This window comes from Myotis myotis, unplaced genomic scaffold, assembly GCF_014108235.1.
Source record: "Myotis myotis isolate mMyoMyo1 unplaced genomic scaffold, mMyoMyo1.p scaffold_m19_p_14, whole genome shotgun sequence".
NCBI classification, from domain to species: domain Eukaryota; kingdom Metazoa; phylum Chordata; class Mammalia; order Chiroptera; family Vespertilionidae; genus Myotis; species Myotis myotis.
In genome coordinates this window covers 29335753-29351347 of record NW_023416318.1, presented here as the reverse complement: position 1 = coordinate 29351347, position 15595 = coordinate 29335753, and the positions used below count along the sequence as shown (strand labels likewise).

The window sequence follows — 15595 nt, the reverse complement described above, 5'->3', positions numbered from 1 at the left end:
TCATTTCCTTTAACGTGTATTTTTTCTTGAAGATAATTCTCCAAGTACGTCTTAGACTAGAATAGGAGGTTGGCAATCTATGACCTATGGAATATATCTGGCCTGCCACCTGTTTTTGAGTAGCCTATAAATTAGGGATGGTTTTACACTTGTAAGTAGTTGAAAAAATAAAAATATAGAACTTAAGTAATTTGCTGCAACAGCAGAGTCAAGTAGTTACAACAGAGACCTCTGTATTTTATCCTTGGTTTTGCCTCTTGGCCCACAAAGCCTAAAATATTTACTACTTGACCCTTTACAGAAGTTTGCCAACCCCTGAGTTAAATAAAGTTCAAAATGATTTTTATAGTTTATTTAAGTTAAAAGAACTTTAAGAAGACAATAAGTTAATTTATAAAATTTTATAAACTTCTTTTTGAAAGTATATTAAAAGTTCTGAATTTTAGTGGGTTTTTCCCCTACTCATAATTGATATTAGAGATTAGTAATGTGTTAATATAAAGTTTCTAGCATTGTTGCTTTGGAGCCTAGATAAATTTCTATGATTTTTAAAAATAGAAATTCATAGACCAAAAGCATTTCCGTATATCAGAGAGACACTGTCTCTTTGGAATTTCACTAAGCTGAGCATAGGAAGCATTATAATGTTGGTCTGTAAAAACAAGGGAAGGAGAGAATGTGAAAAAGTTTAAGAGAACTTTGCAAAGAAGTTTAGTGTATATGGAGTCCACTTCAGATATGTTCTGGTTTAACATAAGGTAAGTATCCATTTTTCTATTACCTAATGGGTATATGTGGTTTCTCTTTACATTTATGTATTGTTGAAACTTCCTTTATCTTTGTATTATCTCATTAATTTCTGACACTCTTTCAAGCTCAGTTCATGTACACATTTTGAGAACATTTTCTTTCTGAATTCTGGGGTTTATTTAGAATCTTGTCTTGTTCTTGTCTCATATCATCTAAATTCTGCTTCTGAATTCCCTTTGGAGAGCAGACACTTTCACAAGTTTCTCCTAGTTTTAATCCCGGTTTTTATAATTTGTGTAGGTACTTCCCTTTCATTTAATGATTTATATATATTATGCATCATCTCCCCAGTGCTGCTAACACTTTATTTCCCTTCATCTCTGTACTCATAAGTCTTAGACCTATTCCCCTAATAAGAAGTAACTTGGTGGGGAAGGTGTTGGTATTCTGAGGTAAAAAAAAAAAATGCAGATCTAGCCTGGAATAGAATATGAAGTCTAAGAGAAAAACGAAAGACTTCACCAAAACTTAAGAAAATGTATATTTAAATAAGGTTGCTTTAGGGCATTTTCATAGAATTCTGAGGAGATTTGCTTTTTATTCTCTCTAGATATTATATTTCCTGGGGAAAAGTTTGAAAAATACAGTACTAAATGAATAAACAGTTATTTATACTACAAGTAATTATTGAGTTCTTACGCAGTGCTAGACACTGTAGTGGGTGGGCACTTTGGGATATACAGAGATGAGAGAGATCCAGGTCCTGATCTCAGAAAACATACAGTTTAATTGAAGAAGGTTGGCTAGAATTATGCAGAGTACACTGACAGGAAAGGAAGTGAATGGCAAATTAAGCTTAGAGGTAACTCAGGAAAGGCCTCTTAGAAGAGAAAGAGTGGGGCCAAGGTAGAGGCAGTTAGGGGTGATCAGGCAGGCAGGCGAGTGGTTAGGGGCTATCAGGCAGGCTAGCAGTTAGGAGCCAGCGGTCCCGGATTGCGAGAGGGTGCAGGCTGGGCTGAGGGACCCCCACACTCCCTATGCATGAATTTCATGCACCAGGCCTCTAGTAAATAAAATAAAAAGTATAGTTGTCTCTCTTGTTCACCTTAAAACCTTGGTCAGCAAACTGAGGCTCGCAAGCCACATCCAGCTCTTTAGCCCCTTGAGTGTGTCTCTTCCTAAGCCTTAGGAGTACCCTAATTAAGTTAATAACAAGGTACCTACCTATATAGTTTAAGTTTAAAAAATTTGGCTCTCAAAAGAAATTTCAATCGTTGTACTGTTGATATTTGGCTCTGTTGACTAATGAGTTTGCCGACCACTGCCTTAAAATGACTAATTATATATATTAGCATCTATGTTACAGTATTGTATAACAGTAGCAGGTGGCACAGGAATCTCATACTGAGATAGTAAAACAAAACCTTTTTTTGTCAAAGTTTGGCGTGCTGTGCATTTGTAGTAAAGTCATCAGTGAAAAACAATGCAGACAAAAATGGAACTTACATTCTGATTACTAGTAGTAGATTTTAGTATTTATACATAAGCACTAGTTTACTACAACAGATATAAAATTTAGATAGTTAATGGTAATGTTAGAGGCTAAGTGCAGATCTCAATTCAATTTAAGATTGCAAATTAGCATAATTTGTATCTTTATTGAAATGAAAGTAAATCCATGGCCCAGGCAGCTTGAAGTGTTGTAATTTATTGAAATTGCTCTCCTAAAGAATCTTTAAAGAATCACAAGAGACAGCTTCTCCATTTGGATGCTCTGTAAATGTGTATGTTAGTTTTGATGGAGGCAGTAAATCTTCTTATACTTATTGTTGTGCTTATGTCCATTTAAATTCTGCCTCTATGCTTCTCATATTATTCATTAAGCAAATGGACTGAGAATCAGATAATAGAAACTTATTATCTTATAATCCTCACTTTCACAGGGCTAAAACTTATGCCTTTTAAATTTTTTCTCAACTATTATTAATTTCCCAGCAATAAGGCTAAGGAAACGTGGGAGTTCACGCTATTGACAAATTTATTTGAACCAGTCATTAAATCAGTAATATGTTTTGAACTCCAATCAGAACTAGGAAGGCTAAAAAGGGAAATAATATGACTTCGAACTTTTGTTTTTTAAAATTACTATTTGGATCACTTTCATGGTTCTAATGACAAATGACTTTCAACTGGAAGTGAATTATTTGCTTAATCTAAGTATAGTGTCAGAAAATATATACAAAAGACATATAAAAACAAAAATATTTTTCTTCATGAACTGGGTATGTTAGGTAATATAGCTAATAGTATGTGTTTAAAATAGTGTTAAATACTTATCAATGAAAAAATTATAGGGAAAATGAGACATTTTCGGGGGGCTAGCAATCTGAATTAGTCCCAGTAACCTGCTTTCTACTGCACTCTCTTGCTAGCCTATAATTAACTCCATTTGTGAAAGAATGTGGGAGACGGGTTTGGTCTATCCTTAGTTCCTCCCATGCCAGGTGTCTCCTGGGTATCTGAGCTATGCTGTGCTCAAGGCTGCAAGCTTTCTACAAGATATCTGCTAAGCACAATAAATACTTCTCTTCCCTGTTTTGTTTTGTTTTTTAACCCCTTCAATATATGTAGAGAAATCTCATTGTCCAGGCTGTTCAGGATCTGGATCTTAGAGTCCCCTGAACCAGCAGCACTGCATTAAAGGCTCTTTTCCGAACCTCACAGTGTCCGACTGTCACTTCTGCACCAGTTTCATAAATCCCACATTTCATAACAAAAATATGAGGTGTTTTTCATTGTGACAATAAATAAGTCTTCAGTTTAATTTTAATATCAAGACAGATTGGGTACTATAAATAAAAATTGTTGTAGCCTTGGCCAGATGGCTCAGTTAGTTGGAGTATTGTCCCATACACCAAAAAGGTGGTGGGTTTTGATCCCTGGTCAGGGAGCATACCTAGGTTGGGGATTCAATTCCCAGTCGGGGCAGATAGGAGAGGCAACCAATTGATATTTCTCTCACATGTTTCTCTCTCACATCGATGTTTCTCTCTTCCTCTCTCTCTTCTCTCTAAAAATCAATAAAAGCATATCCTCAGGTGAGGTTTAAAAAAAAATTGTTGTAAAGCTGTACAGGGAGTTTTTGTTCTAAGAAGTTCAAATTGTATCTTGGACAAATCATGAATAATCAGGCGTTCTTGATTACCAAGTGTTATGGTTTCTATTTCTAATGAATATTTTAATGGTGAAGTTAAACTTTTATTCAGAGTTAGCATTAATTAGCAAGGCATTGTGGGAAGCATACTTATAAATGTTCTAAACCAAACAAATCAAATGTAGATAAAATCTTCTTGCAAAGAAGTTTTTGGTTCTATAAAGTTAATTTTATGGAGAGAGTTCAAATTAATTAGGTATAATAAATTTTCTACAAGAAATAAATCTATTTAAGGAATACATCTATTATTCTACTGTTACAAAAATAGTACCTCACTTTGTTATCACTTTAAATATTCGAAAACTAAGAAAAGAAATGGTGTTCATGCAACTTACTTATAATTGCCAAGATAAGCCTATTATCAGTTTTCTTTAGTTTTAGGTATAGTGTTCAGAAATATGACTCCCTGAATTATAATCGAAGTTAGAGATACACTAAATTTTAATAAGGTTTTATATGTTACATTTATAAGATTATAAGTTTTATAAGATTATAAATTTTCTGAAATTATTTCCTCATAATGAATTTCAGTATTAGATTTGCCCCTGCCCCAGCACATCATATATACATATATATATATATATATATATATAAAATTGGAAATAAGGAAGACCTTTTTCTATTAAAAGAACAGTTATTTCATGGAACAGGAAAATCTGTTTGTATATTTGCATAATGCCATGCAAGTTGTGTCCTGCATAAGGACACCGGGCTGAGGAAAGAGTGGGGTCTGAAATCCAGCCCACCTTCCAGTCTTCAAGCTGTGTGCCTTGATACAGGGAAGCATTCACCTGGAGACAGAGTTGCCTTTTTTCCAACTCACACAGAGATACAATATGGTCTAGCGGCTGCACCTTTTTCACTTCAAAGACACGTTAGAATACTGAACTCTATCAAAGTCGTAGTCAAGTCTCTTTCTAAAAGGAATAGGAGAGGTCTTTGTTTTGCTAGCTTCTTGGCTATGACATGTGGGAATCATTGATTCATTTTTTTTCACTTGCTGCTCTTCTGCCTAAATGCTTTTCCTTCGGATATGCACATGGCTTCTTCTTCTCTGACCTTCCTAAAGTCTTTGCTCAACTGTTACCCTCTCCTCTTCCCTAACCTCTGTATTAAAAATTGTAACCACTTTTCTCAGTATCTCCCTTTTCTCTTAATTTTTCTCCCTAGTGCTTATGACTCTCTGGCTTACTATACTTTAATTATTTCTTTGTGTTTTGAGAGGTTAGGGATTTTCCTGTTTCGTTTTCTGCTGTATGAAATGATGTCAGGCTTATAACAGGACACTTAGTTTATTGAATGAATAACAGAATCAAGAATTTCCAGTATATTCTATAATTTTCTGCAGAATTTCCTGTTAAGGGTTGATGGTGGAGTAAAAATTGAGGGCCTGAGTTCTGGAGGTAGACCACTGAGGTTCAAATCCTACCTCTCATTCCTAGAGATTCCTCTGTGTCTGTTTTCCCATCTTTAAGATGGAAATACAAATAGTACACATATCATAAAGTTGTGAAAATTAGATGAGTTAATAATACTTAAAGTATGCCAAGATGATTGAAAGTGCTCAATGTTAGTTAGTAATTTAGTGGTACTCAGTTTAATCTAAGGAAAGGAGGGCAAAGATATAATATACTTACTCTTTCCACATTTATTAAGGACCTACTATTGTTCCCAGGTATTATGGAAGACAGAAGGTAAGATAATGTTCCTACCCTGAAGAAGCTGACATCTAATTGGAAAGATGTTCACGTAGAGACTTTGTTTCATGAGGTCACATTGTATTTAAGGGAAAGAACTCTAATATTATGTGTACTCCCTCATAGCAACCATCTTCTGATTTACTTACAGATAGTAACAAACATTGCCTGCCTTTGCAGAATTTACAGTAAAGTTGGGGGAAGAACAAGTCAGTATCTTTATGACTTTATTTAAAATAACTTTATAATTAGATATTGCAAGTAAAATGGAAAACTGGGATAATAAAAATTTTCTAGCTTTGAGAAAGAAATGGGAGGTTTTATGTCTTGAGTCTTATTTTAAACATATCCTTTATAATCTAAAAAGTTTAAATATTTTCTAACTTTTTCTTGACATTTTAGGTTATACCATTTCACTTTTATTGAGTTACAGTTATTCAGATTAATAGATCACTAAGATGGAGAGGACCTTTCAGTAGAAAAATAGATATGAGAGCAAAATCTTATTCCAGACCTTATCTGGAGTAGAACCTGCTGGTTTTACCAGCCCATTTTTCTTATGGAATATTCATAATTATGTTTGACCTCTTGAGTATTATATAAACCTATCATATATATAGGCTTATATATAATTATGACTAAAGACATAAGTACTAATATTTTTTTGTGCCAGCAATAATTATTCCTTCAGCATTTGTAGATTCATATGATCCAGACTGCCCAATTACATTTATTTTTATTTCCGTTAGCATGTGATTAATTCATTACTTTATAACTGCAGATATGCATAAATAAGGATTTTTTTAAATGTTAAAATGTAATAATGCCTTAATGTACATTCCTACATAATTTAGTCTGTTTAAGGACAAACCTTATTGAACTGGAGTTCAGGGTTTTGTTTTCATTGTAAATAATTAAAGAATAAAACTTTTATTATTTCTATACCTGTCAATCCTCCTATATAAAATACTAATCACAAAACTGTTCATAATTTTAAGTGAACAAAAGCAGATGGCAAAATATGTACCTCATTTTGTTTAAATTTTTTTCTTTTTTAAAAAATTTTATTGAATTTATTGGGATGACATTGATTAATAAAATGACATAGGTTTCAGGTGCACAAATCTATAATGCATCATCTACATAATTGTATTGTGTGTTCACTACCCCAAGTCAAGTCTCCTTCCATCACTAGTCTTTTTTTAAATTAGAATATACACCAAAATCTTAATGTTGGTTACCTTTTGGTGCATGCAAATGCCTATAATAAAAAACATTAAAATTGTTAGTTTTTCTTTTTCAGAATCTGATATTGATGCTGCCACTGCAATGATGCTCTTAAATACTTCTATAGAACAAGGAATTCTAGAATGTAAGTAATCATGCTTTTCTTTTTAAAATACATTTTTGTGAGTGCCTTTTTCATTATAAATTTAGAATGCAAGGTATTTAAATGTTACAGCAAATTATGCTTTCCAGCTAAGTTGTATTTTTATTCGAATAATTTAATTTTTGTTTTACTATATTTCCATTTCTTTAGTGATCAATTGGAAGATTGAGATTAATGCTATGATAGATCATGTTACATTGACCAAGAAATGAAGAAATAGTGTACTTAGAAATTAAGCTTGAAGATTTAAAAGTAAAAATGAAAGCTATACATAAGAAAATATAGGAAAGTATAATTATAACCTTGGAATAGGAAAAGCCTTCTTTAAATATGGCTACCATTAATAAATCAACAAACAACAAGTGCTGGTGAGGATGTGGAGAAGAGGGAATCATAGTACCGTGCTGGTGGGAATGTAGACTGGTGCAGCCACTATTGAAAACAGTGTGTAGTTTTCCCAAAAAATTAAAAATGGAACTGTTGTTTGACCCAGCAGTTCCATTTCTGGGAATATAGCCTAAGAATTCTGAAACACCAATCAGAAAAAATGTATTCACCCCTATGTTCATAGTAGCATTATCACAATAGCTAAGATCTGGAAATAGCTCAAGTACCCATCAGTACATGAGTGGATAAAAAAGCTGTGGTACATCTACACAGTGGAATACTATGCAGCTATAAAAAAGGATATCTTACCCTTTGCAACAGCATGATGGACCTAGAGACCATTATGCTAAGTGAAATAAACCAGTCAGAGAAAGACAGATATCACAGGATCTCACTTATATGTGGACACTTTGAACAAAATAAATTGACGAACAAAACAGGTCCAGAGGCATAGATGCATGGAACAGACTGACAGATCTCAGAGGGGAGAAGAGTGAGGATGATGAGAAGAAATTAAACAAGGAACTTATATGCATAGCCCATGGACACAGACAATAGTGTGGTGAAGACCTGGGTTGGGGCAGGAGCTGGTGGAGTGGGGAAGTGCGAGGAAAATAGGGGACATCTGGAATACTATCCTATATAATAAAAGGGTAATATGCAAATCAACCAAATGGCGGAAAGACTGGTCGCTATGATGGTCACTGACCACCAGGGAGCAGATGCACCTGGTCAGTGTGCTCCCACAGGGGGAGCACCGCTCAGGGGCTTACGGTTGGCGAGTGCAGCGGTGGTGATAGGAGCCTCTCCTGCCTCCGCGGCAGCACTAAGGATGTCTGGCTGACGGCTTAGGGGAGTGGGTCGAAGCCATCAGTTGGACATCCCCTGTGGGCTCCCAGACTGCGAGAGGGCACAGGCTGGGCTGAGAGACCACCACCACCACCCCCACCCCGAGTGCACAAATTTTGTGCATCGGTCCTCTAGTCAACAATAAAAAATAAACTAAAAAAAAAGATAAAAGTACAAAATGTGTGAAAGAAAAAAATGGGCAAATTATATTAGACATCAAATATTTAGAGTTCTGACAACAAAACAAGTCTTTAAGAAAAGCAACACAAGCAAAACACTGGGAGGACATTTTTTTATACTATATAAAAGAAAGGATTCATATTGAGTATATGTATTTAAAAGGGTTCTACAAATAGGAAATAAGATAACAGCCCTAGCTGGTTTGACTCAGTAGATCAGCGGTTCTCAACCTGTGGGTCGCGACCCCTTTGGCGGTCGAACGATCCTTTCATAGGAGTCGTCTAAGACCATCCTGCATATCAGATATTTACATTACAATTCATATTACAGTAGCAATATTACAGTTAAGAAGTAGCAACGAAAATAGTTTTATGGTTGGGTCACAACATGAGGAACTGTATTTAAAGGGCCAGAAGGTTGAGAACCACTGCAGTAGATAGAGCGTTGGCCTGGGGACTGAAGGGTCCTGGGTTTGATTCCAGTCAAGGGCATGTGCCCGGGTTGTGGGCTCGATCCCCAGTGGGGGTCATGCAGGAGGCAGCCGATCAATGATTCTCTCTCATCGTTGATGTTTCTATCTCTCTCTCCCTCTACCTTCCTCTCTGAAATCAATAAAAATATATTTTAAAATAGAAGTAAGAAAACAGTTCAACAAAAAAGCCAGCAAAATATATTAATAGATGGGTCTCGAGAAGAAATACACATTGACAACACTCAATTGAAAAGATATGCAACTTCTCTAGAAATCAAGGAAATGCAATATGAAACAATATTGAGATGATTTTTTTGCCCATGTAATTATGAAAAATTTAAATGATTTATAGTGTTAAGTGTTACGTATGGGAACAATGTATTGTCATAGACTGTAGGATAAAAATTGTTCCAGCCATTTTGGAGGGCAATTTGGAAATAACAATTGCAACTTTAAATGTGCATATCCTTTTACTTAATAATTCTATATCTTGGTATTTCTCCTAAAAAAATATTTGCATATGTGTGAGAAAAGACATCTAGAAGAATTTTCATTGCAATGTTATTTGTAGTAATGAATAATTGGGAACAACCTACAAATACCAACCAGGAGATGGTTAGCAAACCATTGTAATGGTACAGTTAATGTAGTGGTGACATACATATTGAGGCATTCTATGCAAGCAGTTCAAAATAATTCCATTTTCCCTGGAAAGGTCAAGACATATCATTAAGTGGTGTTAAAATGTTTCAGATTAATACCCACAGAATGATATGGTTGGTCTGGTTTTTTTTAAAATATATTTTTATTGATTTTTAGAGAAGAAGGGAGAGAGAGAGAGGGAGAGAGAGAGAGAAACATCAGTGATGAGAGAGAATCATTGCTTGGCTGCCTCTTGCACGCCCCCACACTGGGGATCAAGCCTACAACCTGGGCATGTGCCCTGACTGGGAATCGAACTGTGACCTCCTAGTTCATAGGTCAATGCGCAACCACTGAGCCGTGTCAGCAGACGTGTGGTTTTTTTTGTTTTTTTAAAGAACCTACAAAACATTCCAACTTTACAGCCCTTACTATTCAGGAATGATATAGTTGTTTTAAATGGCTTGTTTTTGCAATCAAATGCATTTGACCTAATGAAAGTTTTATTTTCCACAGGTGAAAAGCCTCTTTCTCTTAAAACAGCAATGCAGAAAAAAAGGAGTTATGGCAGTGCATTTAATCATCGCAGTGCTATGCGATTACAAGAGAGTGATTCTTTAGCCACCAGCATTGATCCAAAAGAAGACCACAATTACAGTGCAAATAGCATGGCAGCACAGCGTTGCGCATCCAGGTCTAGCGTGTCTTCTCTGTCTTCTGTGGATGAAGTATATGAATTTATCCCAAAGAGTAGTCATGTGGGAAGTGATGGCAGTGAAGGATTTCACAGTGAAGAAGATACAGATGTTGATTACGAAGATGATCCTCTTGGAGACAGTGGCTATGTATCACAGCCTTGTGCAGATAACTCTGCAAAGGGGCAGCCAGTCAAAAAGATGCGAAAAATGTCATGTCAGGAAATTGATGAGGAGCTCAAAGAGGCAGCTGGGTCTCTACTCCACCTTGCTGGAATTCGTACATGTCTGGGTTCCCTAATAAGTACTGCAAAGACACACAATCAAAAGCAGCGGAAAAAATAGAAATACCTGTTAGTGTGAAATTATTTTAAAGTGTGGCAATACTGTTCTACTTAATTCTTTACAAGGGATATCAAAGCCATATGGACTTATTTTTGTTTTCGGGGAGGGGAGGGGAGGTATGCTAATTGTTTATTTCAAAGCATTTTTGTTTGTTTTTTAATTTTCATTAAATAATTGCTATTAGGATCATGCCCAACCATAAATATGATTTGAAGTCCTAAAAGCATAATTTTTGTGATGTGTTTCTAAGATTTTTGAAATTTTTATACAAGAAAATCCATAGCTTCTATCTGAAACTTGTAGGAGAAATCTTTTATTCTCTTTTTGTGCCAAAATGTAATAATTGGCAACTCCGTTTTCTTTTTCAGTCTGTAATCAACTGCTGATGTAGCTAAAAATTTTGCTCAGTCTCTCACATACTCCTCTCTTGACACATGCAATCCAGTAGGATAATATTTGGATTTTTAATTTTATCTTAATTTTTGTTTTTAATTTTTTTTGTTGAAGCATGACAAAGTTGAATATAAATTAGAAAAGACCCTAGGTACCTAGAATATTCCTTTTGGTTACATAGGCAGAGAGTAAAGCAAGGATTTATAAGATGTAGAAAAGGCCATTTTATAATGTAATTTCATTTAAAAGCACTCCAATTCTATAATATCTTTGAAATTTTTTTTACTTTCCAAAAACTTTAGCATTTACTGAATTATTCTTTTCCAGAGTGCATTGCAACCATTGTTTAAATATTAGCCACTAGCTATCTTTGTTGAGTAGAAACTATCCAATGAGAGGATATAGCCATAGAATGTGTTATGGATTAACACCCATTTTGACACACTTGCAATAAGAGAATCTTTTTGTTTGCTTGTTAAATGTAGTGCATTCTGGAAATCTTGTAGTACGAATGGAGTGTATTCTAGTGCAAATATTTTGAATATTACATCATTATAAATAAAGGTAGATCATTTAGGAAAGAAAATCCGTTCAAGCTTTGTATGACTTAAATGTGTATGTATACCCAATTAAAAAGGATGTAACAAAACTACAGAGACAAAATACCTTCATGGATCTCAAAATTTATATAAAATTAAATCTTGCACATTATACCCTTTTGAGAAGGCTGCATAATACCTATTATGTGCCATTAATCCATGCCTAAAGATTTTATATTACAGTTCCAAATGTGCATTGACTAAGGCATTTTAAGTATTTGAACAAATCTGCTTGTATGAGACATTTTTTCATATCATTTGTATAGTTTGACTATATTATTCAGAAGGTATAAGGGATGGTAATAAAAGTAAACTTATTCATTATATATATCTTTTTAGAATGACAGAAGCAACTTTCCAACATCTTGTTTCATAGTGATCTTGTTTTCATTTTCTGATAATTTCATATATATATATGTATATACATTTATACACACACATAGGTTTATGATTTTGATTTGTTACTTTCAGCTATTTCTATGACTACAAAGCGTTTTTTGGATTTTTTTTTAAGAGATAAATATTTTAACTTCTAAATTTTATTAGGGCAAAACTGTCATCTGTTCTGTTTCTATGTTAATTGTAATTGAACCTGGATAGCTACATTAATAGAATCGGTGCTGCTGAAATTTAGTAATTTTTAAATTTGCTAATAATGAAAAATAGTCCTTAAGTATGCAGGATAAGGTATTTGGATTTTTCTTCATATATGTCACATCTACTACAGAAAGTGGCTAACTCAAGTTGACACTTTTTACTGTAGACAGTGAATATTAACACCAAAAATTGCTTTACCACAGTATAAAATAGTACAGATTATAAAAAATCATTTTAGTAACAATATTTCTAAACCATTTACCATGGCCCTCTTGATAGACTTTAGTAACAGTGTTTCAATGACCTGATTCCAGTTCATTTTGTTCTACTGAAATTCTTTTTTTAAAAATATGTTTTTATTGATTTTTAGAGAGAGAGAGTAAGGTTAAGGGATAGAGAGATAGAAACATCGATGAGAGAGAAACATCAATTGGCTGCCTTCTGCACACCCCATACTGGGGTTCCAGCCCGCAAGCCAGGCATGTGCCCTGACTGGACTCGTACCAGTGACTTACTTCATGGGTCAGTGTTAAACCACTGAACCACACCAGCCTGGCTCTGCTGAAATTCTGTACCAAAAATGTTCTCTCTGGTTCCTGTCCATTAGTAAGATAATTATTCTAAGTAAAGGCTGATGAAGGTAAGGAGGGGGGGAGTCATTCTCAGTTCTAATAGAGTTCTTCATAATTATTTTGTCTTAATATGAGTAACAATAATTCTTTAAGCTTGATTTTCTCTCTCTCTTCATGTATTCCCAGAAATTTAAAAATTGAAGTTATATTTATCACTAGCAAGGGCAATAAACAATTGTGCACTAAAAACTAACAGAAAAGTTACACAATATTTTACACTTAATTCTTGTACAGAATTCAGTGCCTAACTTTCCATTTACCAACATAATTATTTTCAAAGGCAAGAACCTTTATAATTTTGTCCCCTGTTATTACTTCCATAGACATTATGATCCCATTTCTCAGGTGTATTGAAATAAAAACGTGGCTAATAACCACTCAGTTAAGGAAAATCACTTGAATTTCTATGAACTGGAAATTGTATTTATAAATAATATATCATCAACAACTCTTACTGTAATAAGAGCAACAATCCTGGAGAAGTAAATATTTTTCAACATAGTTTAAAACTGATTTAAGCTAACTTATAATTTGCCTTACACCAATATAAATTGTTAGAACCAATTCCAGTTTATAAGTAGATCCCTAGTAAAGATTTTGCCTCAACACAATCTTCATCCCAAATATAATCAGTGTTTCTTGAATACTATGTGTTTTTCAAATTTATTTGTGCAATATATTACTAAATTAGTTAATATTTTATCTTCAAATTCAGAAAAAGGAAACATTACTCGTATTCATGGAAAAGCTAATTATCGGTGGATCACCTCCTTTTTTCCACCTCAGCCTTTCCTGCTCTCCTTATAGCCAGCATGACTTCTCTTAACTTAGGTTTCTTTGTGTATACTAAAGTTTAGGATATATGTATTTTTTTCTTTTGCTACTTTCTGAGACATTAAGTAAAAAGGTTCATACTAGATGGTCAGTTAAACATAATGTTAGCATGAATTCAAAGATAGAGAAAGAGTTAAAGAGGAAATGTGTGTGTCTTGGTAGACCAGGAGGCCTTCTCCAGCCTTTCCCAGCAATTTAAGCAACAGATGTGAATACTTCACAAATCTGTAAAGACTATATCGTCTTAAATACTATAGAAACTTTAAAAACTTGTTAAGACCATAGCATTTAAATAAGAACTTTGAGGCTTTCTGGTTTACATATATTTTATAGTTTTTGTTTGAAATGTTTAAAGTTTACTTCAATATTTTAATGATGTGGTCAAAATATTTATTGAAAAACAAAGTATATTAATGCTATACCTGCCATTTTTTTTCTTAAAGCAATCTTTTTTGCATCTAACTGCCAGTGCCATTGTCAAAACTTATTTTTAAAGTGTTGTACATTTCTCATTAAAGTGCTTAATTTTAAAGTATTACATTGCCATCATATAGTGTATAAAAATGTATAATTGCCAGTTCATTGTAACTAGTATTTATTTTTAATTAAAGTGTAAGAATGCTGTTTGATTCAAGAAATTTGAATCATACTGTTTCCTTATCCCCTTTTCTAATGTAGCATAAAAATTGCCCTGAGTTTGAGTTTTAACTGCCAGTAGATGACCAGCCCACGTGAACCCCTTCTCAGTTGCCAATCTTTGCTCAGATTAAAACAACTTAACAGATGTTTAGTTTTTGTATCTAATCTCTGATTATTAAAATGTTTATAAAGTTTATTTTTATCAAAGAAATGCAATTCATTATGACAAACTATTGCAGAATAAACCTTGTTTTATAACATTTTTGTGTTTTCTCTGTTTTTGGGTGTGGGTAGTATAGATGTATGTGACTCATACTCCTATACACACACACACTTTCCATTTTAGTGTGACAAAGTTGGAATATACAGATGGAAAATAAAGTTTCATTTTGAAAATTTGCAAGTCTGGTTTTTTTTTAAGTGTTGTTTTTCTTGGTTTTTACATGTCATCCTAACCATTGACAGCTAAAGTAATGTTAAGTTATTCTCTTCCTAAAGTTGAACTTCTAATTCACAAATACATGAGATATTTTAAAATATAACTAAGAAAATGTGAATATATGAAATTATTAAGATTATTTTAAAATACCAGTAATACCATATGTTTAAAAATTGAGGCATCCATTGTAAAATGGAATAATTTACAACCAACATCTTGATTTTTAGTTTCCCCCCTCATTTCCCTTTGAAGCTCTGCACTGGTCATTTAAATGGTATTATTTACAATAGAATTGTTCATTTAAAACAAGTCCAGTGAGACAGTAATCTTTATTTTAAACTACCACCACCCTCTCTAAGCCCTCCTTTCAAGGCATCCCTTTGAAATAATAGTCATTTAAAAATTATGCCCTAACCGGTTTGGCTCAGTGGATAGAGCGTCGGCCTGCGGACTCAAGAGTCCCAGGTTCGATTCCGGTCAAGGGCATGTACCTTGGTTGCGCGCACATCCCCAGTAGGGGGTGTGCAGGAGGCAGCTGATCGATGTTTCTCTCTCATCAATGTTTCTGGCTGTCTATTCCTCTCCTTTCCTCTCTGTAAAAAAATCAATAAAATACATTTTTTAAAAAATTATAGCCTGCTCTAGCTGGTTTTACTCAGTGGACAGAGCATCAGCCTGCGGACTAAAGGGTCCCGCCTTTGATTCCGATTAAGGGCACATGCCCGGGTTGCAAGCTCAATTCCCAGTAAGGGGTGTGCAGGAGACAGCCGATCAATGATTCTCATCATTGATGTTCCTATCTCCCTCTCCCTTCTCGACCTAAGCCATTGTGTTCAATTAA

The 15595-nt window shown here is 34.2% G+C and overlaps 1 protein-coding gene across 5 annotated transcripts in view; it reads left to right on the top strand.

Moving 5' to 3' along the window:
* The window catches only part of FOXN2 (forkhead box N2), a 61100-nt gene extending 46523 nt beyond the window's left edge, over positions 1–14577 (top strand). For 2 of the 5 annotated variants that reach the window (XM_036334637.1, XM_036334638.1), the window contains 2 exons: positions 6965–7033; positions 10098–14577. In XM_036334637.1, coding sequence (XP_036190530.1) covers positions 6965–7033; positions 10098–10621 — 593 coding nt within the window. In that variant the 3' untranslated portion in view covers positions 10622–14577. Of the gene's footprint in view, positions 1–6950; positions 7034–10097 lie in introns of all 5 variants that reach the window. The other 3 variants (XM_036334635.1, XM_036334636.1, XM_036334640.1) reach the window with 2 other exon arrangements.
* The last annotated feature ends 1018 nt before the right edge of the window (positions 14578–15595 follow it).